Source organism: Callorhinus ursinus, unplaced genomic scaffold (genome assembly GCF_003265705.2).
Source record: "Callorhinus ursinus isolate GAN/ISIS: 27379988/994484 unplaced genomic scaffold, GSC_fseal_2.0 scaffold10, whole genome shotgun sequence".
Lineage (NCBI taxonomy): Eukaryota > Metazoa > Chordata > Mammalia > Carnivora > Otariidae > Callorhinus > Callorhinus ursinus.
Genome location: NW_027397072.1, coordinates 25,595,552 through 25,619,465, shown reverse-complemented (window position 1 = coordinate 25,619,465; position 23,914 = coordinate 25,595,552). Strand labels below are relative to the sequence as shown.

The following is a 23,914-nucleotide window of genomic DNA, read 5'->3' as shown; positions in this document are numbered from 1 at the left end:
CAATACCTTGACAGCCGCCAAGCACTGGTGAATATGTCTTGCATATTCTGAAAACGTTTCCCGAGTGGCTTTGATGCCTGTGGACAGTGTGGCCTGCAGGATGCAGCAAGTGAGGAAGCCAGAGAGTGAGCTACATGCCTTTTGTGGATGGTCTTGAATGCCAGGCTAAGTGAACTTTATCTTCCAGGCAGTTCAGGATTTTAGCTGCTGAGCTGCCGAGTGAGATTTTCCCATTGGAATGACAGCTTCCCCGGCCACCAAAGGGAAGAGGGTGAGATAAGATTAGGAGTCTACCGTGGTATGCCAGGCGTGAGGGAAAAGGAGAGGCACGGCATGCTCAGAGGGGCAGTTCCGGAGTTAGAATGAGCAGGACTGATCAGGGCAATGGGCAGAGGCGAAGCTTCTTTGTGCTGGGGAGGCAGAGGGCTACCTGATGGTTCTGTTAGCAGAAATGGGCAGGTGAGGGAAAGGAGCACATTTGGAGAGAAGACGACGAAGCCATCACTGAACGCTTGCGTGAAATTCACATGGAAGGGGCCAGTGGCCTAGTGGATCCGAGGCTGGGAGCAAGGGGGTAAGTCAGGGCTGGAGGCACAGATCTGTGAGGACCGCAGGTGACATCTGAAGGTAGGAGTCTCTGGAGATGCTATTCATCAACTTGCCTAGAAACAAACGCATCAAATGAAAATATTTGGAAATTCCAAGGTGTTCTTCCTGTGGGTGTGTGGCTTTGCTTCATGCAACTGAAGGCTGAGGTCGCCTTCCTGGCTGCCTGTGGCCTCTGCCTCCTGCACACCCACTGGTGGTGAAGGTCTTCTTCCTCCCCCCCGCTTCGTCAGCATCCTCACTCTCCGGCCACCCCTGCTGTGTCCCCGCCATGCTCAGATGGCTCTAGGGGCTGAGAACGCCCCCAGGAGTCAGTGAAAGTCTTGTTAGCGTTTTAGACCTTGCAACGGGAGAGGCCGCAGCGTCCAGTGCTCTATTTTATAGACGAGAAAATTGAGACCCAGAGATGGCAGTGCTGGGTCAGGGCCACAAAACCAGCCCGGCGTTACCAGGGCAAGGCCCTCCCAGGCCCGCTGATTGCTGGCCTGGCCCCTTGACACCACAGACTGAGCCCGGAGTCTGCTTTCTTACAGGACTACACACGGGTGGTGTGCCCCGTGATTGACATCATCAGCTTAGACAACTTCAACTACGTCGAGTCCGCCACGGAGCTCCGAGGGGGTGAGTGGGACCGACACCTTCCCCCCAGCGGGGACTCACTGCTCTCCCCCCCGGTCGGCATTGTCTAGGGGGAGAGTGGGGAGACTGGAGCACCCAGCCCTGCGTCCTATAATGTCAGTAGCTCCAGTGTGGTCTTACCACCGAGACTGTGAATGGGATGACCAGGGGGGTGTGCAGGATGCATCCAGACCCCGAGCTCTGGCTCCAGTATGGGCTCACTCTGGGAGTGGAGGGAAGCCAAGGACCTCCTGGCTAGGTGGGGCCTGACCTGTTCTGGCACCTCAGCATTGGGCACCACGTGCTCTCGGAGGCCCACCACGGTTCGGCTTAGGGCCTAGTGCTGATCCCCCAAGACTGACTTGAGGTGATTCAGCCCCATAAAAACCTGCTTGCACCTTCCCAGGGCTCCTGGTAAAGGGCCACACCCATAACTGTCCGTCTTGTCCCCCTGGGGCTCTGTTGAGCCTGACTCTGTCTTCTGCCTTTTATCCCCTAACCGTGCCCAGCAGGGAAGGCTCAGAGAGGCAATAGAAAGAAACTGTGAGAGGGAAATCCAACGGCCTTCGTGCTGATCAGCCTGGGTGAGACCTGCTGTCTCTAGGCCCAGCTTCCTTGGATGTGTGCATGAGCTTCTAGAAAAGGGATGTGTCATGCAAATCAACTGAGTGGGTGCTGTGTTCTAGGGTTTGACTGGAGCCTCCACTTCCAATGGGAGCAACTCTCCCCAGAGCAGAAGGCTCGGCGTCTGGACCCTGCTGAGCCCATTAGGTGAGTCAGGACAGGGGGCAGGGGGCAGGGGTGGGTAGGCAGATCCGTCACCACTGGGTCCCTCTCACTGCCACATGGTATAGGAGGCATTCCACATTAAATGCTCAAAAGATTGGGCAGAGACCAAGAGAACCCTTTGCCAAGCTAGCCCCACTTCGCCCTTTAGGAGTTTCTGTCTTCAGAGAGACTTCTCCTAAGGGGACGGAGGCCTGATAAGACCTATACTGAGAAGTTTCCCGGTGTCGTCCTCCCACACACGTGCCACCGTGTAGTTACACTTCCCATTAAACGTTGGAGGGTCCCAGATGGTCCTGCTTGAGCCTTTGACAGGGAGAAAGAGGGCCCTTTCAGGCCAGAGCAGAACCACTAGGTCTTAGATGTCAGGACTCAGCCCAGGAAGGTCAGGTCAGCATTGCTGTAAGTGGAGGCTGAGCTCGAGGCCTGGCCACTGCTGCTTAATAACAAACATGTCTGCTCCATCCTGTGTGACCACGCGATGGTCGCATCAACTCTGGGCTCTTTTGCAGAGCTGCAGACACTTTTTCCTGGTCTGCATTCTCCCTTCACGTGGGACACTCCCAGCACGTGGTGACAAGATGGCCGCCTGGGGCGCAGGGCTTCTCTGAGGGCTGGGGGTAGACGAGAGCATGGTGTCTGCCCAGTGGGGGGGCCTGTGTTCTCAGCTTGGAGGGCATATGGTCTGGATACTCCTACCTGAGACCGGTGCACCTGTCCCAGACCTGTCTGGGATCTCCACGCTGACACTTGTCGGCCTCAGGTGGGGTATCAGGAGGGTCAGAAGTGCTTGGAGAAGTACAAAAAAGGCCACTGGGGTGCAGTTTCTCTGGCCAGTGACAGGGATACCCCGGATTCCTTGTGGGCATCTCTGTATCTCTGGACCTGCCGTATAGTAAACGTTGGATCATTTGCACTGAATTAACTTAAGTCAGATAGAGAAGCAAGGAGCTAGGAAGAACCGAATGCTGATGCTTCCGACAGATGTGTGTGGTTAGGAGAACGCTGCCGGGGACCAATGCCTCACCCACCTGCCGGCCCCTATCCCCTCGCCAGTCTTCATGAGCTGGAGTGGTGCCAAGAGGGAGATTGGAGCCAGACGCATGCCGGCTAATGCCCTTTACTTCTGAACCGTCTTACCACACCAAGCGCCATGCAGTGCACAGCCGCTTCCGTTACTCCCCTCGGGCGGGCGGCCTCTGATGTGGCAAGGGACCGAGTCAAGGATAAGGCCAGTGGTGCTGGTGCAGCTGACTCTGGGTTTTTAGCTTCTCTGGCCCAGTGGTGGGGTTCTCAGGGCAGGGTCTGTTTTTGTGGGAATAGCCCCCTCATCAGAGAATGAGCGTTTCCCAGGATTAGGTCAGTTCTCAGGGAACGGCCTGGGGTCATGGCATTGGGAGACCTGGTTTCTTGACCTGCTGTCCGTCAACTACCTGACATGGGAGAAAACTCCCTTTGGCCTCCGGACCTGCTGGATGAGGGGCCAGGTCCCTGTGGGCTCGCCCACCTCTCCCTGCTGTCGATCCTTCTGGATACAAGTCTCTATGCTCACTGGATTATCCGATTGGACTCTTCTGTGCTTGCCTGCCTTCCTCTGCAGCCCTTTGCTTTCCAAGTGGCTTTTCTGGCATCCCTCTCAGCAGTCAGAGGCGGGGGAGGTGGGGGTGGGAGCCCAAGGAAGAAGACGAAGTTGAGGGTGTGTTAGTTTGCTGGGGCTGCTGCAGCGACGTGCCACACACAGAGCAGCTTATGGACAGAAATGCGTGGTCTCGCGGGTCTGGAGGCTAAAAGTCCAGAATCAAGGTGTCAGCAGTGTTGTTTCCTTCTGAGGGTGCTGCCGGCCTCTCGCCTTGGCTTTCTTTCTTTTTCCTTTTTTTAAAAGAATTATTTATTTATTTTAGAGAGAGTGCAGGAGTGTGGGGGAGGAGCAGAGGGCAAGAGAGAAGGGAAGCGGGTTCCCTGATGAGCAGGGAGCCTGAAGCAGGACTCGATCTCAGGACCCTGAGATCATAACCTGAGCCGAAACCAAGAGTCGGATGCTTAGCCAACTGAGGCAGCCTGGTGCCCCTCTCCTTGGCTTTCCAATGATCGTCTTCTCTGTGTCTCTTCCCTTTATGGGCTCTCTGTGCATGTCTGTCTCTCTGGCTCAGCGTTTCCTTTTTATAAGGACACTAGTCACATGGGATTGGGGTCCACCCTAATGAGCTCATTTTAACTTGATTACCTCTCTAGAGACGCTCTCCCCAAATAAGGTCACAATCCGAGGTACTGGGGATTAGGACCCCAATATATTATTTTAGGATGATGTAAGCCCTCACAGAGGGGTACAGAGGGAAGTAAAGGGAGAGAGCCCAATCTCAAAGAAACGGAGGTACCATTAATGGGTGCTGCCTCAGTCCTCCTTCTCTGCCTGGTCAGCGGCCCGCTGCCTGGGCTCCCAGCAGTGGAGCCCCAAGAGAGCCACACTGGGCAGGGCCTGTGGGAGAGGCCAGCGGAGGATCCCCAGGCCGTCAGAACAGCGGGCTTCTGAGCGAGTCCTGGGCGCCCACAGAAAGCATGCTGATGAGTAAATTAGCCTGTCTGTGAAGTCTAGAGATTTAAAATCAAAAGGCAAAACCCTGGAGCATGTTCTTGTTTTAGGTAATGCCTTGGCCCTCATAAAGAGGAAAAGCAATGGGGAGAAAAGAGCATGGGGTTCTGCACGGCCAGGACAGATGAATGGGCTGGTGGTCACTCCTCCCTCTCCCATAACTTCCTCTTTCCCTTCCAAATGCACAGGACTCCCATCATAGCTGGGGGGCTCTTCGTGATGGACAAATCCTGGTTCGATTACCTGGGGAAGTATGATACAGACATGGACATCTGGGGTGGAGAGAATTTCGGTGAGTCACTGTCTCTGCGTCCTAGGGCCGCATGTACCCGGGATGAGGGCCTGGGAAGGGGGCAGTAGGTCACTCCTTGGGGGCAAGGGCAGGTGGGGCACGAGAGGAGTAGTTGCTGGGAGGCTGGAGGTAACAGGGCATTTCTCCGTGGGGAAAGCCTCCCCTAGGAAGACCCTCAGGAGCGAGTTGACAGCAAAAGCCAGGAAGGCGAAGGAGCCCCTGTTCTAGTCCCCACCCCGCCCAGGGGCCCGCCGGCTGGGAGCCAGGAAAGGAAATGAACATTGGCTGGGCCCGGATGGGGTTTCGAGTTTGACAGACTCAGCTCCACGGATTTTCACAAAAACCCCTAGAAGCGCCCCCGTGTCACACTTTCACACTCAAGGCAACTATAGGGTCGCTCAGTGTTATGAGCTCCACGGGTGGGTCCTGGACTGCTCTTTCCTAGGGCTGCAGAATGCAACTCGACGCAACTGCGGCCAGACGTGTTTGCAGTTTGGGAACCTGTGACCCCTTCCACCCTCACCCCTTTCTCTCTCACTAAAAGATAAGGGCCAGACACTCCCAGGCTTCCGTAGCAACTACCCCCAGACCCCCATCATTAACCCACTGCTGAGTACTGTGTGCACAGAGCCACCAGCAGATGTTTACCAAATGTTACGGGGGTCGCTGTCAATCGTCTTCATCCCAGGCTCCTTCTACCTCCAAATAAATCCCCAAGTTCGGTGCTCCCAGCTCAAGCCTGCCTCGGGCAGGGTTGCAGCTCTGTTTTGTTCCAGCTGTCTCGGGTGCTTCGAATAGTGCCCCCATGAAGGAGGCTTCCGTAACTACTTGTTGAATGAAGCACCGGAGAAGAGCAAGAGGCCGGCATGTCACCGGGGAGCGTTCAGCATGGGTCCCCGAGCGGTGGTGCGGCCCCGAGAATGGATGATCCGTGGGGCTCATCTGGGCATTCAGCAGTAACTCCATGCATTGTCCTCTGCCATTGTTTTCTCCTGTCTCTGCCTCCAGAGTGTTTTATGGCTTTCTTCCTCAGTCGCTAAGAGTTATTTTCCAGAAATTTATGGCTGCTGGCCTGACCCACAGCATCTGTTCTCCCAAAATGGGCAGTGTAGAGAAATCCATCAGATAAGTAGAACTCTTGCCATTCGGGGGCTGGATTGGAAGCTCAGCAAACAAGCAGAAAACCCCAAGCCCCCAAACCAAACTGATTCTCCTTGCTGGCACCCAGTCCTGGAACAGAATGGGGAAATCTGGTACAGGTTTGAGATCAGCACTGCCTGCACAGGCCCAGGAGCACTTGGGACCTTGTCATTCCCAGTGGAGACAAGATTGCTCTCTTTCTGGGCAGAGCCAGTGGGACATCCTGCGGCTCATGGCGCCTCTCGTGATCCGTAGTGATGTGCTCTGGCCTGTCCTCCCATCATCAAGTGAATCCTTTCTGCAGTCCTTTGGATAGACAGAAGTCATCTCATCTCTGTTCCAATGCCGTTTATGACAATTGCGTTCACTGCTTCACAGTTGGGCTCATTCTGTTGCTGCGAATTTTTGCGTTGAATTGTTAGAAATTTCTTCTAGGTTGAAGCCCATCTCGCTCTAGCCTCTGTCGGGGCTTATGCTACCCCCCCACCCCCTGTCACCCTTACAAAGGGAGTGCGATCCTTCCTCCTTGTGGCAGTCACATTGGGATTCAGGCAGCACGTTATTTTTAATGATGGCACGTTCTGGTCCAACCTACAGTCCTTGCTGTTTATGGCAGTGTTGACACGCATCTGCTCCTACCGAGTGGCAGTCTCAGCTAGTTGCTACCCAGTCGTTGGACACTCACCAGTGCTGATTTGAATGGGGAAGGAGGGAGGGGCTTCTGAGGAGGTGTGGGAGAGGCATTTTACAGTCCATTGCAAAATTTTTTAAACCACAGAAAAGCACTGCAGACAGCTATCCCAGGAGACACTGTTTTCTCCCCTCCCGACATTCCGTTGTTATAGTTGGCTCCCGGCACTTTGAAAGCCGTTTCTGGATTTTTTTTTTTTTTTTTTTTTTTAGCATTTTCTATGCCAGAAGATGCAGTGCTTTCCAATGGTACATAGATCATGTGGGGCAGTCCAGCTCTGCGGGCGAGCATAGGTAGGGACCTGAGGGCATGAAGGTGGAGATTTGGAAGAGCCCGTCAGGATGGGGTGATGATCAGGGGTTTGGTGGGGTTGGGGGGCACTGCTTCACTTTCAGAGGAAAGATGATACTGAGGGAAGGAATTCTTGCTCCAGGGGGTGGCAGGGGGCCCTCCCCATCGCCCAGCTCACCATATCCTGAGAGCCACATCCCCAGCATCGTTCACGTCCACCCCTCTCTCCATCCCCAGGACTACTCTGCTCCCCTCAAAGCCAACCTCCCACTGGGCCAGAGAGCACTGTCCGAAATGCAGGTTCTCTCCCACTTCCCAGACCAGGCAGACACGTGGTTGCTGCTTGTCCTATTCCATAGGGAGTATGGGAAGTTAAGAACACGAGCTTGGCATCTGCAGTTGTATGGCCTTGGGTGACCATGGTGGGCCTGTGGCTAGTCCTTGTTCAGCAGCTGGGGGGCTGGATGCAGCCTGATTGCCCCAGATGGCATGAAGTACAGTGTTGCAGACAAATAAGAGGCTCTCTACTCAAGTCCACGAGTTCATGGAAAAATAATAACAGAGCCCAGGAGGTCCTGAGAACTTAAAGATCATTCAAAGAAAGGGTCTCTGTTGGTGCATTTATATATGTGGACTTAGGGATAACAGTAGCCACCCAAGGGCTCACCGCTGCCCACTCCACTTCCCCTGTCCTGAGTTGGTCGAAGGTACAGTGGTCCTGCTGCTGTGGGTACAATGTGTGTTGGTACACGGTATGTGTGGCTCCATGCAAGCTAGAATCACCGCATTCGGCAGAGCCTGTGTCCCAAGCTTCCTCCATCTTTGTTCAGAAACCAGACTATGCAATGAAATTGGAACCTGGGTGGGTCTGGCTGAGCAATGGTGTATGAATAGCTGTGGTTTGGCTTCTGGGGAGAGAGCATCCCCTTTCCCATCCAGCAGTCGTTGGCTTGGCAGGTAGACACTGGGCTGGTGGAGGGCAGGGGCGGGGGACCCACGGGGCCCTGGTAAGACTACCAGTGGGTTGGTGAGGACACAGGAGGAAAGAAGTGAGGATGGAAGGTGGGGAAGGCAGTTTGCCCTCAAGTAGGAGTCCGATGTCTAAAGAAAATAAGATAGCGGTGCCCCCAGTGAGGGTGGAATAATTACCCGTCTCCCTGCCTGGAATTCAAAGTGGATTAGGGCCTGTGTGACATTCATCCCCCGGGGAGATTGTGCTGGTGCTGACTCAGCGAGAACCCCCTACAGATTCCCTACATCATCTTTTTGCTCCGTCCCCCTCACTTAAGAAAGTGATGACTTGGCAGGAGCCGCAGACGTGGAAAGCAGAGGGTCCAGGCAGTGCCTGGAAGGCCGGCTGCCCCACGCCTCCCTGCGCCGCGCTTCTGTTGCATGAGCCCCCGCTGCACGGCGCCTCTGGATTACGAGACTTTCCCAGGAATCAGCACATCCCCGCCAGGACAGTTATCCTGATGTCAGTGGTGTAGACGAGGGCAGGGTGACTCCGTGCCTGGGTGTTAAATATGCCACACGATACACCTGTGAACCTTCACGCTAACTGCACACTCCCGGCTGCACCTCCAGGCCGCCCAGGTCAGGCCCAGGCCTCCGATCACCCCAGTTACAACACTCAGGACCCTGCTGCCCAGAAGCTGTGACCTCATCTCGGGCTGCAGGAGCCTTGGGGAGGCATCAGCTGTACTAAATGGGTGCAAAGGCGGACGTTTGCCAGGATTGGATGGAGGTGCAGGGTGGTGGCTGGTCATAGAGGAGCCACTCTTGTTGGCCACTAAAAGACCCGAAGTCCGTGTCTTTGCTCCCGGAGCGGCGTTGGCCCAAGGAGGCTGTTGAGCGCTGAGGACAGGACGAGGGCAGAGTTCTGGAGTGGAGAGATGTGCGTCAGCCCCCAGGCACCCGCTGGCAGGGGTCAGGTCAGGACCGCTTCTGCGTCATCAAATAAAGACGTCCTTGACCATGAGCAGGGTTGTTAGGATGACTAATAAGCTACCACCTGAGCGAGGAGGGCCGAACAGAGCGCAGCCCAGGGGTAGAAGAAGAGCTCATTTTCCTCCCATGGCTCACGTTTGCAGAATTGAGATATGTGGTGGTTTTTGGCTAAAGCACCAGATGCGGGGAAATGAAGAGGAGGAGGGCTGGTTTGACAGGCGGGGGAGAGGAGGCAGGCTGCAGCAGGCTGTGGATGGGTGGCCGGGGACAGAAGATGCACCCCCATCTGCTGGTGTCCAGCATTCCTTGGCAGAGCATCACATGGCCCCTGGAAGCTGGTGCTGAAGCTGGGACAGAGCTGGAGCTGGGGGGAATGAAGGGGAGTCCTCAGCTTCAAGTGAACCGTGGGGTCAGCTGAAGAAACAGTGTCAGGGAGACCCTGTAAAGACAGAGCCTCGGGGTGGAAGACTGCCAGGGGACCAGAAGGAAGGTGAAGGACCAGGGTCAGATGACTCCTTTCCAAGCTGGGGACCTGTGGCAGAAGGCGGGACTCGGAGATGCAGAGGGAAGCACAGAGAAAGAAAGAGGTTGCTGGGGTAGGAGGGGGTAGGGGAGGGAACTGGGGCATAGTTTGGAGGGATTCGCTTTGCAAATGAGGAGGGACATATGTCTTATTTGAATACATGGAAAGGAAGAGACCATAGCCAAAACGTATGCGTATTTTGGGAAGAGGGCTGGCACAAAATTTGTAGGTTATATCTAGTAAACCAGATCTCCGTCTCTAGTTTTGAAAGATGAGATGGTTTTCCTTTTTGGGAACTGGAGCAGACCGTATTTTGAGATCCTGGGGGGGAAATGATTGGAGCACAGTAGACTTTTGGAGCACACTGTTAAGGAAGACGTCCTGAGACTAAGGTCACACATGCACTAATAGTCCCACGGGCTGACCCCTGCGGCCAGCCCCTCAGTGCACTCACTGCGAGGCGAAGCGACGGATGCTGGCAGTCAGTTGCGTTCACTCACTGCTCCGTGTCCCCCCCCGCCAAACACCAGGCTGGGACACAGGATCCCAACAGTGTCCCAGCCAAACGTCACACTGCTGTGTATCGGGGGCTTGATGGAATGTCAAAATCGCGAATGTTAGGTCCACAAATTTCAAGTGACTTTGGTGGCTGAAGAAGGAAGCTGGAAGTGGGCACAGGAGGGCAGTGCTAATAGGGTCCGTGTCCCAGAGACTGGCTTCAGGGGTGTCTGATCATAGCTATGGCTCATCTTTCCACCCTACTTAAGTGTTCCCCATATTCTCAGAATTCTGTTTCATTCGACCTGGACGGCTCTCCTGTGGCGTACAGCCTCAGTGAGGTGAAGCAGGTGTCCCCAGGGACACGACTCGGGGGCTGTTGCAGACTCAGGGCTGCAGACCCCAAAGCCAAGCTCCTTCCTCCCTCCGTGTTCTTGCCATTGTTTGGAAGCAGTCTTGAAATGTCCTTTCTTTATCCTAGCACACACATTGTCCCCACCCTGTCCCGGAGCTTCCTGGGAATGAGCCCCCTCGGGGCAGCACCTGGGCACGCAGAAGGGCAGGTGTAGAGAAGGTGGCAGCAGCGGGGTTGGCATCCAGGGAGCCTTGCCTGCCGCTCAAGGACACGGGGCAGGGCGCAGTAGGGGATAGGGAAAGTCTGGCTGAGGACAGCTGAGTGAGAGCTGGTGAGGATCGCGATGAAGACAGTGTCCGGGCACCTGCTTGGAGAGCTGGAAAGGAAGGAGACCGAGAGCCAGAAGTGGAGGGACAGAAAGAGGACCCAGGTGAAGGAACCCAGGGAGGTGGGGCCCGGCGTGCTGGAGGGTGCGGTGCATGTATGTGGTAGGAAGGCACCAGAATACTCACATCGTCCTCCCCTACTCCTGGACCCCAGCCTGCTTCCACATGCCACCCCCCCCATCTCCATAGCAGGAGCAGTTACCCAGAGGCAAGGATTTCCCCTGGGCCAGCCTACCCTCGTATTTGAGCCTGACTACAGAAGCACGAACCAGGCAGGAATTCCCAAATGGGAAGCTTGACATTTCCTACCAGGGGCATACCCAGCGGGGTGCACGGGGTGCAGTCAATAAGGAGGTGCACTGGCCGTCGAGAAGTTAAAAGCCATCACAACACTGCCTAACAGTCATTCAGCAGTCCTAAACATCAGCAGTGACAAGATACTCCCCTCCACCACCTTGGTATGCCGCTGCTTCCTTCTGGGGCAGAAGCACTGCCGCAAGCCGGCTAGGACACCGCCCCAGGAGAGATCTGCACACCCCAGCCTAATCCCGGCTGCCTCTGTGGACTCTTCTCCTCCTGCAGCTACAGCAGCCAACCAGGGGGAGAAGTGGGCATGTGTGCAAAATCCCTGCCCTGGGGAGCGACCCCAGCAACAGCTTAGAGGCTTCCAACATTTTCTGTCCCTGTTCTCAGTTACTGCCCAGATGTCTCCTCCCGAGCTCCAATTCAGGCGCCCTTACAGAGTGGCAGAATTGTGGTCCGGGTGTTGGGAGGTGCTCTGCTGGACGCCTTGCCCAGGTGCTTGCTGGGAATCCTGCCCATGGGTGTTGCTAGCCGGTCAGAGTGTGGACCTCACCTCCTCCATGACAGCCCCTTCTACCTGGGCCTTGACTGTCGGGAAATTCTTTATTCTTGAATGGGAAATTCTTTCTCCTCGGTCCTGACTGTAGCCCTCCGGGGTCACACGAGCACGTCTAATCCATCTGCCATGTGTCCGGAAGCAGCATTCTGGGTTGCCCCAACGTGGTAGCAGGGCCCTGTGCTAGGCTGGTCCCCGAATGTGGCCCCTCATGAATGTGCTCCTCCAAGCCAGCCCCCCGTTTCTTTCCATATGCACTGGCATCACCCTCCCAGCTGTGAGTTATCATCAGCCCCATTTGCAGAAGGGGAAACTGAGGTTCCCCAGCCAGCAGGGCACACAGTCTGACTTCACCCCACCCCCAGCCCCGGGCGGGATGCAGCAAAAGGGGAGAAGGCCCTGAGCACTCCCTTGGACCTGGTGCCCGATGCTGCCATCCTGTGTCCCCGCCCCCCTCCGGAGGGCACAAGCCATGCTGAGGGGGCACGACTCTCCTGCAGAGATCTCCTTCAGAGTGTGGATGTGCGGCGGCAGCCTCGAGATCGTCCCCTGCAGCCGAGTGGGCCATGTCTTCCGCAAGAAACACCCCTATGTTTTCCCAGATGGAAACGCCAACACGTATATAAAGTAAGTTCGAGTCCCAGGGGCTCTGTGGGGGCAACAGAAAGCCGAGTGCTTTCCTGGTGACGGGTTGTGTCTGTCCCTGGTTCTCTGGTAGGTTGCCTGGGTGTTCTGGGTGCTCAGGAGCCACAGCCGTGCTCCCTGGGACGCTGCCTAAGCAGGGGAGGTCGGACTGGCCCGCCCAGCATTAGGAGGAGGCCTGACGCTCTTCACCACTGACGTCCCCGCAGCTTGACAAGGCCCACAAGACACTGGGCGGCACTGTCCTGCAGGGCTCTGGGTGTTTGGGGTGGTTTGGGATGGCGGGAGGAGATGCCGTTTTTGCCTCTGAGTTCTGGAAGATCCAGTGCTCCCACTTTCAGGCCAGGTCACCAGGGGAGAGGTCGTTGGAAGGATCTGTGGATGGGGATGCACAAGTGGCCACAGCTCACAGGCCTGCCCCAGGCCCTGCAGGTGCACAGACAGGGTCCGGGCTGAGGCCAGCCCCACGACCCTGGGCTCCTTCCCTAAGGTGTTGGCACCTCCTGCTGGATGAAGGAGGAAGATCCCGGGGTCTCAGTGAGCCAGGGGTGCCCACTTGCTTATTCCTGCTCCGTCCCTTCATACACCTTCTCCTGTGATTTCTTCTCTTTCAATCTTCTCTTCTGTTTTAGAAACATTTCATGTATATCCCTCTTTCCTCCAGCTTCTCACCTTTTCCCTTATCCCCTTGTTGCTCATCATCTGACAGCTTCATGTATCCATTCATTCTCTTTCTCCCTTTTTTCTTTTCTGTCTGGTCCATTTGCGGGGGGGCGGGGCGGGGAGCTAAGCATTTCTTCATCTGGGACGTCGTTTTCCTCATCAGTGTTCTTCCGTCCTTGGTTTTCAGACATATGAGCAGATATGGGTCACACGAGCATCTCGGGGCTGGCATGACCCTGAGCAGGGGAAAAGTTAACACCTTTTGCAGAAACTGGGTGGGCAAGGCTGGTGCTGGGAGAAACCCAGCAGGCACCAAAGGCAGGGCTGCCTCGACCCTTGGGTTTCCGGGAAGAAAAGGTGAGCAGGGGACACCTGGTGTAGGAAAGCGAGGGGGCAGCAGTCCTGGGCTCCAGAACATTCACTGTCTTTGAGTCTGGGCCCTGGCCAGTGGGTCAGTCGGTGGTTTTAAAAGGCAGCACAGGTGTCTCCTAAGCAGCGTCCAGGTTGCTGATGGTTAGGCCGGGGCAAGGAGCCAGCAAGGTGCTGGTAACTGCCCTCCCTGCACCAAGAACAGGCTGCGCGTAGGGTCCACCAGCTTGGAATCCCTCTGCTTCAGACGGAACCAGAAGTCTGCAGGCGCATGCGCTGTTCGGTGAGGCCCCGGGTTCACCGACGTGGGCCCTGGTGAGGCTTGCTCCCACACCACCCCCTGGCATCTGTTTTCTGATGACCTCTCTCCTGCCCTGGGGCTCTTCCTGGTTTCGCTGCCTCTCTGCCTGCTGAATGGTGGACATACGTCCTCCATGTCAGTCTCTCTCATTTTCTGTGACCTCTGAGGTCAGCGCCAGAGCAAACACCTGATAGAAAAGACTAGCGTGCTGGCAAAATCAAGCTGACAGCCGGCTTGATTACTTGATTCTTGACGCCCGCCCCATGGTCTGGGCCGCTGTGCGTGATCGGCTGTCCTGCCCAGAGCGGGAACCCCAGCACTCGCCCTGCATAAAGGGGGGAGCACCTGGAGTGGGAGTTTGTGGGCAGCGGGAGAGGTGGCCACTGCAGGCCCCGCCTCTCTCGTCTTGGTCCCCACACGTGGGGATGTGGAGGCTCGCCTCTCCCGCCCGCCCCCCCCTTTTTGGAGCCACGTAAGTTCCATTTCGGGCACAGTTTTTCTGGTGTGTACCTGTTGGAGAAAAGTTTGTCCTCACTACTAAAGTTCTGTGTCTTGGAGTAAAAAGGCCCTTTTGGAGATTGGGTGGGACTTGGCTGGGCTCAGCACCCATGGAAGAATGCTGTTACTGGATCATGGGGGCCCCCAGCTGGGTAATGCTGCCTGCGTGTGCATGTTAACCACTCTGGGACACCCCCTGTATCCCCAGGAACACCAAGCGGACAGCTGAGGTGTGGATGGATGAATACAAGCAATACTATTATGCTGCCCGGCCGTTTGCTCTGGAGAGGCCCTTTGGGAAGTAAGTGTCCCTTCCGCCTGCTTTGTGCAGAGGGTCAAGAGGAGCTCCAGCCCCTCACAGCCTGTCCGCTTAGCTGGTCACCCAAGCCGTGGCCACTGTCCCTTATATCCCTTCTTGCTCCTGCCCTGTCCTGGGTGTGCGGGGCTTTCCACAGCTCTTGCAAAATGACGGCCTGGCAACCTGGACCACTGCCCTAGGGGGTGAGCTGTGCCTTGCACCACGGAGCGAATGTTTCTAGCTTTTTACAGAAAGGTGGGGTGCGGGACGCGATGGCCTTAGCACCTCCAGAGCTCCTCCTCCTAGTTCTGAGTCACCCAAGCCCAAACCACCCTCCTTCCTCGGAGGAGCAGTATCCTACGGGTGTCCCCTTCGTAGGGGCACGTAGCTGGTGCTCCAGCTTCGTCGGGGTAGACGAGGACAGGGAAGGAATTCTGTGCCAGGGGCCGTAAAGGCTGTCCTGGAAGTGCTCCCCAAACTCTGAGAAATGGGTTTAATTGCCTCTATTTTACAGGACAGGAGACAGGCTTCTGCAGGTTAAGGTACTTGCCCTTATCACATCACGGTACCAGGGGCATGAGGCTCAAACCACACCTGTCTGATCCCAAAACCATATGTTGCCTTCTCCAACTCAGAGCTGATAAGAGAAAAATGGAAACTGCGTCTGTGTTAGCATCTGATTGTTTTGAGGAGCAACCAGTGGCTTTTTGTCATGCTAATGTCCCTCAGTCAAACTGAGACTGGTGAGCAGATGGGTTTCTGCAGCCTACCCCTCATAGGTGGGGCCCACCCCTGCTCAGGAGGGTTAAATAGACTCAGCCAAAGTGGCCTGCGTCTCTGAAATTATAAACCTGTGCTGTCTCCCCCAGTTCGGTCACTCAGAACCTCACAAGGCTTTTGTCCTGAGTCCTCATCAAACTCCTGGCCCCCTGACCATGGCCATGCACCCCTCTTTCTCCGCCTCCCTCCCTCCCCAGCTTGGGTTCTGCTCTCTTGCTTAGAGAGAGGGCGTAAAAGGCCTCGTCCTCGGATCTTTCACCCTGTTGTGCATCTGTCAGCGCCTCAGGCAAAGTTTTCTCAACCCTGGATGAACCCGACTCTGTGCCTTTCCCTCCCCCGTGCACAGGCTGCTGAAGGTTCTGGAAAGCATCAGCCAGGGCTGCTAACGCACCGTGGCCACCGGCCTCAGGCAGGCCGCTAGTGGGCCTCCCAGTCCTACTGCCTTTCCTGGCCATCATTCTCTGCAGTCCCTGTTTAAACCTCTCCCGTCTCCCCACCTCCCGAGTCCACCCGTCACTCAAGGCAGATGACACCTTCTGTTTTATAGCTGAAATAGATGCCACTGACTTCCCAAGACAAACCAACTTGGCAGCTTCGCTCTCTCTGCCCCGCTCTTCTCCAAAGACAGGTGTGCCCCCTGCTGTGTTAGACCAGCCCTCCACCTGTGCTTGGGATCCACCTTTCATCTGCATTCTTTTGTAAATCAACATTTATCGAGCTCCCTTGGCCTGGATTCATCCTCTCCTGCCTCCTGGCTCAGGGCTTCTTAAACCTTAATGCACATGGATCTCTTGGGGCTCTTGTTAAAATGTGGTTGCTGATTCTGTAGCGTTGCATTTCAGGAGGCTCCCAGGTGGTGCAAGGCTGCGGGTCTGAGGGCCTGTCCGGGCAGAGCAGAGCTCCAGGGTGGTGCTTCCCAAACTAGCCTGCACATTGCCATCCCCCAGGGAGCTTCAGGAGCTACGGATGCCACTCCCAGAGAGCTGATGGGGCCTGGGGTATGGCCTGGGCTGGAGAATTTTTGAAACACAGCCCCCTACCCTCACCGCCAGGATTCTAATGTGCAGCCCGTGTGCGAACCATCGTTCTAGGGGACGCTGCCCTCCACTTCCTCATCCCTGATCTGTCTCTCCTAATGCACGGTCCCCATCAGCATTTAAACCGATTCAGGGTCTTAAAACTTAAATGATTTAAAAAGGAAGAGGAGGAAAGGAAAGAAACTCCAAAAACTTTCCTTCAATCCAACGTCGTTGGTCCCCTGCACCCCTTGCCGCTCCTTCGGGGCGCAGCATCCTGAAACCCTGCCTGCGTGCCTTGTGGGCAGCTCTTGCCCGCCTCTCCTGAGTGCGCTCGGAGACCCGCCCCTGTCCCCGACCGCCCCCTCCTGGCTCACCGCCCCCCCCCACACCGCATTGGGCCCATTACCCATCGTCCTCCCCCAGCCAGCCCGTCGGGCGCCCCTCTGACCACGGAGTCCGTGCCTGCCATCTTCCTTGTGCTGCGTCTCAGGCTCCACCTCCCTGGCCCCATTGCTGCCTCACTTTCTCTTTCCTGCCATGTTTCTGGTCCTCCCCAAGGGTCTGTCCTCACCGGCTCCGTACTGTGCATTTCCCCCTGGCGTCAGCCACCGCTTCCGTGCTGCTGACTCTTGTGTCTCTGTCCCTGACCTGGACCTCTCGTTCTGAGCCACAGTCCCTTCCCTCCCACGACAAACTGGACATCTCCACCTGGACACCTCCCCGGCTGCTCCAACTGCACTCCTAAAGGGAACTCAGCCACTTTGCTTCTAAACGTGCCCCGCAGCCCGTCTCCCACATCCCCGCAAACACTCTTCCTTGTGTCCTGTGGCCCAAGTCACAGGTCTGGGTGTCAGCCTTGTTCTTTCCTCCCCCAACCTTCCCAAGTCAAACAGCTCCCAAGTCCCGGTGCTGCCGCCTCCTTCATGCACGCAGCACCCAGGTCTTTGCTAAACGCTGAACGTTCAGCTTAGAAAAAAAATTGATGTCATTTCTCTGCTCAGGCTGCCCCCTTCCTCTGGGGAGGAAATGTGGTTAGCGCTAACTAAGAAGTCCAGCGCGGTGTGGAAGGAGGTGAGGCTGGCCGAGCAGGGCCACCCGGGAAGGAAGGACAAGGGGCAAATGGAGCCAAGGAGGGTGGTGGCGGTGGCGCTGGAGAGAAATGGAGGGCCTTGGCCTGTGCCTTCTCTCCATTCCGCCCCCCACCCCCTGCCTGAGAGCACCATCAGCACCACAGGGGGCTGTCTGCAGTCCCCTCCCACTGCTCCCTGTCTCCAGCCTTGCCCTGCCAGACCCATTTGCCACCAGTGAGATGCTCTCAAAGTGCAGATGTCGCCACGTCACGCTTTGCTCAGAACCCATCCGTTGCATCCCATTGCCTCAAAGTCCGACCTCCTCCACAGTGGCCCCCAAAACCCTCTGTGGTCTGTTCCTTCCTCTCTGCTCCCGCTCACTTCCCCTCTGCCATCCCCCGCATACATTCGTTCGTGCGTGCGCACGGCTCGGCCTTCCGCAGTGCCGCTCCTGCACCTCCTCCCCTCGCTCTTCCCCGGCCTGTGCCGGGGGGGCCCCGACCCCACCCACTCTCTGGTTTGTCTAGATAGCCTCCACCTTTCCTTCCAGATACCAGCTTCCGCGTGACCACCTTGGAGACCACTGACCTGACTAGCGAGGGCACACACCTCTGAGATGATCCCGCAGCCCCCGCATGCCCTCCCCCACCACGTCCACACAGGGCTGCGATGGCTTGTTTCATTACCTTCCTCTGTTGTTCAGAAGCTCACCATCCATCATTCCCCACATTGGGCACAATGCCTGGCACAGAGTAGGTGCTCAGTAAATATCTGATGAATAAAGACGTGACCAGGCCCCAGAACCAGATGATTCTTTGAGAGTGGGGTAGTCAGGAGTGGTATTTTGACTGCAGAATCCAAAGAGAGATTTGTGGGTAAGTAGACTCAGAGCCCCAGTGGTGAATTATTAGCAACACACTGCGTGTTCATGTAGCCTTGTTTTTAATGAAAACTAAAAACACCCCTAAATTCCATTTTCAAGTAAAAACACAAATCGTCCGTGTCGTTACCACACCACTGTGAGCTGTTGCTCCGTTTTCCATAGCTCTGTCTGGAGCTCTAGAAATCTCCCTTGGTTAATTTCTCCAGCACCCTCGGGAGAGACGTGGGCACAGCGTGTGCTTTTGTCTCTCAGCCTTGTCCCTGTCTCTGACCCTCGGCTGTGCTTTTGTCTTTGTGTCTCCCCCTGCCCCGCGTCCCCCCAGCATCGAGAGCAGGCTGGACCTGAGGAAGAATTTGCAGTGCCAGAGCTTCAAGTGGTACCTGGAGAACGTCTATCCAGAGCTCAGGTACCTGCCCTATCTTCTGAGCCTTTGCTGGCTTGTCAGGAAAGGCCCTCCGCGGACTGGGTCTGGAAAAGGGACATCCTGTGGCCAACTGGATAAAGGTCGTTAAGCATAGGGAGGTCTGAGGGGACCAGGTGGCTCCCCTTATTCCTGAAACCAGAAGAGGAATTAAGTTAATCAGTGGCGTGAGGGATGGCAGTTCTCGGGGAGCAGCGTAGCGCAGCTGCTGGGGCTTGAGTCCCGGGCGCGACCTGAGGCTGATGCTGTCTCCACGCCCAGCTCCGTCTGCCATGGTGGCTCCTGGGTCTCTCCTCGCTGCCTTGTTCCTGGTGGCAGCCCCCCACCGTGGACGGAATGCTCCTGTCATCCTCAAAACCCTGTCTCCACCTCTCCAGCGGCTGGTGTCACTCAGCCAAGGAGCAGCTGGTTCTCATCTCTCTGTGGCTTTCCTCCAGAATCCCCAGCGATTCCTCCATCCAGAAGGGCAGTATCCGACAGAGGCAGAAGTGCCTAGAGTCTCAAAGGCAGAAAAACACAGACACGTACAACCTCAGGCTAAGCCCCTGTGTCAAGAACAAAGGCGAGGATGTAAAATCCCAGGTACGTAACTGACTGGGGATGTGAGAACATGTATGGGCCTCAGCCTCCAACCCCTGCTTTTGTAGGACACCCGGTGTCCAGTTATACCCAGAGCCTAGCTACAGAGCAGGAGAAGTATGATTTCCCCTCACTCTGAGACCGGGGTCACTCCACTGGGTTTCCAAATGGGTCCGGTTTCTCTGAAAGGCAGTTTAGCAGGCGACGTCATGCCTCTAGGAGATCGCTGTTAAATTAGCAGGATTTAATGAGTACGTCCGTGGCGTCCAGCCTGCTTGCAGGTAGTGGGGGCTGGGTCAGGCAGCTCAGGTGCAGCTGCTACCTGGAAAACGTGAAGGGCAGACGGAGAAAGGCGTGCCTCTGGGTGATGCTGCTCCAGGGTGGCAGGCCTGCCCTGAGTCTCCCTGCGGCTCTAACCCGGACTTCCAGGTGGGCACGTCCCATCTGGCAAAACATCACCATTGTCCGCACCCCCGCCCCCACCCTGGCCTGTCCTCAGCAGGCCTGCACTCCACCTCTGCTCTCTCCTGCCTTGCCCAGGTCTGCAGGAAGCCTGGGAATCCGTTCTCACAAAGGTTGCCTCGTGCCTTAGTCCATTCATCAACGTAGCACGCCCACGTTCTGTGGGTCAGTGTTCTTCCCTCTGAGGATGGAACTCTTTTAAAGGTCACTGGCAAATCCGCAGCCTGTCTCTCCCTCTGTCACACTTGTGTGCTGGATACGTTACAGCACATCCAGCTCGTGGCTTCCTCCTGGCTCCCATGGCACTGCCTGATCCGGATTCTCCTGCATTCCTGTTCTTTCTGTCTCTTTTCTTTGCTGGCTCCCCTGCTCCACTTTCGTGTGCTCCTGGTGAGTATTCACAAAGGTTCTTAGGTCATTGTTCTTGTCTCTGGAAACGGTGTCTTGGAGATTTTATCCAAGCTTCCAGCTTTGGCCCCATCCTCTGTTTCACTGATGCACAAATTCTAGTTTTCATCCCTCCCAGAACTCATCCCTTCACTCCATAAACATCTCTCTTCTCTGCTAACTGCAAAGACACTGAGATGAATGGCTAGGTTGCAGGTCTCCGTGGTCCCTCGAGGGATCTAATGCAAGAAGAAGCAAGTAAGCAGCTGTTCTGTTATAATCTCTGTCCTGGATGGTAGCACCGAGGGACGGTATCCGCCATATGCATGAGAGTCAGGGATGTCTTGCTAGAGGACTCGAAAATGAGCTGCATCCTGAGAGAGGAGTAGAAATAGACCATGTGAAGAAGGGGAGAAGGAGCAGCCCAGGAAGTAGAGCACGCGGGAAGGCCTGGGCTGTGGCTGGGTGACCGGTGTGAGCCCACAGCCACCACAGAGTTGTCTGCGGTTCTAGTAGACAGACGGCTACAAGCAGCTGCCAGGCACCACAGCCGCGTATGTCCCTGCCCCACTCCTTCTCTCCGTGTCACTGCCCTCTCCCAGGCTCCACGGCTCCAATGCCACCTGTCTGCCCTGGCTCCGCATTCTCCTGGTCCCCATTTCTGCAAGTCTCTGTGCCTTCTCCCCTCAAATAGCTCTTCTTGGACCCTGCTTTCTCTCCTCCATGCCCGATCAGCCTTCCTCAGCTGTGCACCGTTGATGTTTTACGCTAGATGGTTCTCTGTGGGGGGGGCTGTCCTGTGCTCCGAGGCCTGCCCAGCAGCATCCCCGGCCTCTGCCTGCCAGGAGCACCCCACACATGCCAGTCGTGACAACGGAACTGTCTCCAGGCTATCCCGAACACCCCTGGGGCATAAAACTACCCGGACTGGGAACCACGGTGTTAGGTTAGAGCCACAGCCTCCAGTCCCTGCCCCTCGTCCCCCTGCCGACATGTCACCATCAGACCACCGTTCTCCACCTCAATACAGCCTTCAGTGCTCCCCGCTGCCTGCCACAGAAACCCGCACCCACAGCCTGGGGTTTGAGGCATCGCAACACCCGCCTCCAGCTTGCAGTGAGCTTTCCCAGACCCGTCTCTCTGCTCCAGCAGGACACGGGAAGGGTAGCCTGAGTTACACAGGAAAAGGGAAAGCAAGCAGAAGTGTCGATTTTGCTTTAGGTACAGCAGCCCGGCTGGGAATGACATAGTTTGTTCAAGCAGCATTTTGTAAAATGATGTGAATAGGTGAGGCACATCCCTCTCTTCTGAATTTGTGTGTGGGCGCTGTTCATAGGGGATCCCAATGGCCAGAATGTTGTCACCCCCTTTCCCTGGGACGGGAGCTTGGTCGATCTATCTTCAGCGAAGCAGCGGCTTTTCTGGTACTTAATGTCTTTGGCTGCATAAGGAAGTGGGAGGAGGGGGGCCATAGGATCTCTGGGTCTTGAGGCGGGGCTCCCCAATCTCCAAAAGATTTCCAGGGCTTTATTTGCCTGGAGAATAATAGTACCTTTCCAGCTGACCTTCCAATGGCACGAGAAAGGGGTGGAAAAGCAGTCATCTGTGGGAAACTAAGGGTGATCATAGTAACAGTCTTCAAGTGAGCCAAGAGTTCTTTCTAGAAGCTAGTGCCAAGCTATCACTCCTTCTCGCTTTGGAGAGAACAGTTGGGTTTGTGTAGCAGCAGTGTGAATTTGGGGAAAATGGAGGAAGACCCTGAGATCCATGTTCCGCCTGCTTCCACAGAGGACAGTGAGTGCCCTCAGTGCTCCTGGCCCCAGGCTGCTTGCCGGGGGACAGGGCGGGGCTGGGCTGGATTAGACTCAGCCCCCTTCTAGAGGGGTCCATGGCCAACAGCAGAAAACGTCCAAGTTTTCTGAAGGTGTAAACCCACTTTAGACAGATAGAAGTCTACATAACTATTTCAACTGGAATAATCCCCAAGTGTGCATGTGCGTGTGCGTGTGCGCATGCGCATGTATGTGGGCCATACACCCTTGTAGGACTGACCTATGTTACCTCTCTCGTCCTTTCGGTAACTTTCCCTCCTTCCTGTGTAAGAAAGACAGTTCTGTCCTGCTCGCCAACCCTTTCTGCTAATGCATTAGGGCATCCAGGGGTTCTCTCCTCCAACCCTGCTCTGCTCCTTCGCCTCTCCTACATGTCATTTCTCCTCTTGCGCTGCCTCTTGGCCTGTCCAGATGGGGTCACGTCTGCCCCTCCCGCCCCTTCCCGTGACTCATTCCGCCCTCTCTCCAGCCACCTCCTCTTCTGCCTGGGGGAGGCCGTATCAAGGAAGGGACGCAAGAGCCCTGTTGAGGAGGTATTACTATTATCCTCATTTTACAGATGAAACCAGGGCCTGGAGAGATTATCCAAGGTCCTAGACAGTAGGCCCCTCCTCGACATGGATGGGGACTGGGAAAGAGTGTGAATGGAGGCCCACATTCTGGGCTCCACACCAGACCCGGGGGCACACACAGCACCGGCTTCCAGCCTGGACCTCCTCCCCTTTACTTCCTGCCCTGGCTCTGTTCCCTGCCCCCCCACTCCCAGGCTGCATATCCACCTCAGTTACTCCCCTCTAAACGTTCCCCCTTGGGCCCAGCTATGTGCAGTAGGGACTCAGTCTACCCTTGGGAGGACTGACCCAGGGTAAAATCTACACAGATCCTGAAATCAGGTTCAGGCCATTTGGGTGGAGGATTCCAGGGTTCCTGGAATCTGGAGTAAAAGAAAACCAGCGGGTTCGAACCAAGAGTTCAGATTTGTGCTTCCAGCTGGTCACACACTCTCCAGCAGTGTCATCCCCCAGCACATGGGTGCCCTCATTGTTGAAAGGAGACAATCAGAGCATGGTTGTTCTCTGCCTTGGATGAGGGCTCGTATCTCTGCCCCACCCCCAGCCCATCTATCCTTCCCCCTGCCTGCCTTCTCTTTCTTGGCCAGCTTGTCAACCTTGGGAACAAAATGTTTAATCTTGATGTGTACTGAAGATGTCGGCAGGCTGATGCCTTGGGTGAAGTACAAGAGAAATACATCATCCGTTTGCAAACGTGCAAAGCCCAAGAAGCCTCCAGGTTAATGAGTTTCCTCTTAGCTTTATTGGATTCTCTAGAAAAATACTTGTGTGAAAGATGGAAGGAAGACAGATGCACTAATCGCACTGCTGTCCCAATTTAAAGAAAGGGAGAAAAACAGAAAAACTTTTCAGTGTGTCCATCTACCTGTGTTCCGGGCAGTTTGGGCCACTGGCTTGTGAAGGATGCACATACGCAGCTGGACACTCGGGTGGGCGAGAGAAGGTGAGCGCTCTTCCCCACACCTGCGCTGCCCTTGGCGGGTGGGCCAGGACTCCAGGGCTCGGCAGCAGGTCCCAACAACAAATGTCCTGGGTGTAGGTTTTTAATCACATGCATATGAAGTGTATCCTGACAGCTTGGGGTGAAGTGACAGGAGGGACCGAAAATAAAAGACCCCAACAGTGAGTCCAGCGAAGATCCCAGTCAAAGGTGGGGAGCATGTCTCTGAGCCCACCAGATCACCCTGCTGCCGCCTGGTCACCAGGGAGAGGCAGAAGTCTGTGTCCGTGTGGCCTGCTCTGTCCCCAGCACAGCCAGTCGGTGCCTTTGCATGATCCTTCGGCATCCGTGTGCACTGAGAGGCTGGCTGAACTGAAGTGTGGCTTGTGCCCACTTGTTCGTTCCAGACACTGTGTCTGAAGAGGGCTTCGGGGGTGTGTGTGGCCTTCAGTGTGGCCCTGGATGCTCTCAGCTCAGATCCAGTCTCACCAAAGAGGCCCCGCGTTCATAGTCAACCCTGTGGTCTGCTCCTGGCGTTGCCCAGAGTGACTCCTGATCTCTGTTCCCTTCCATAGAGTTGTACCTGCCTCCAAGGATCACCTTGAGGATGAATAGA

The 23,914-nt window shown here is 55.9% G+C and overlaps 1 protein-coding gene across 3 annotated transcripts in view; it reads left to right on the top strand.

Annotated features, from left to right (window-relative positions):
• The window catches only part of GALNT14 (polypeptide N-acetylgalactosaminyltransferase 14), a 209,009-nt gene that overhangs the window by 178,017 nt on the left and 7,078 nt on the right, over nucleotides 1–23,914 (top strand). Inside the window, exons 7-13 of one of the 3 annotated variants that reach the window (XM_025867599.2) lie at nucleotides 1,140–1,227; nucleotides 1,911–1,995; nucleotides 4,789–4,892; nucleotides 12,083–12,209; nucleotides 14,264–14,356; nucleotides 18,428–18,511; nucleotides 18,964–19,108. In XM_025867599.2, the coding sequence (XP_025723384.1) occupies nucleotides 1,140–1,227; nucleotides 1,911–1,995; nucleotides 4,789–4,892; nucleotides 12,083–12,209; nucleotides 14,264–14,356; nucleotides 18,428–18,511; nucleotides 18,964–19,108 (726 nt within the window). The remainder of the gene's footprint in view (nucleotides 1–1,139; nucleotides 1,228–1,910; nucleotides 1,996–4,788; nucleotides 4,893–12,082; nucleotides 12,210–14,263; nucleotides 14,357–18,427; nucleotides 18,512–18,963; nucleotides 19,109–23,914) is intronic. The other 2 variants (XM_073897220.1, XM_025867601.2) reach the window with 2 other exon arrangements.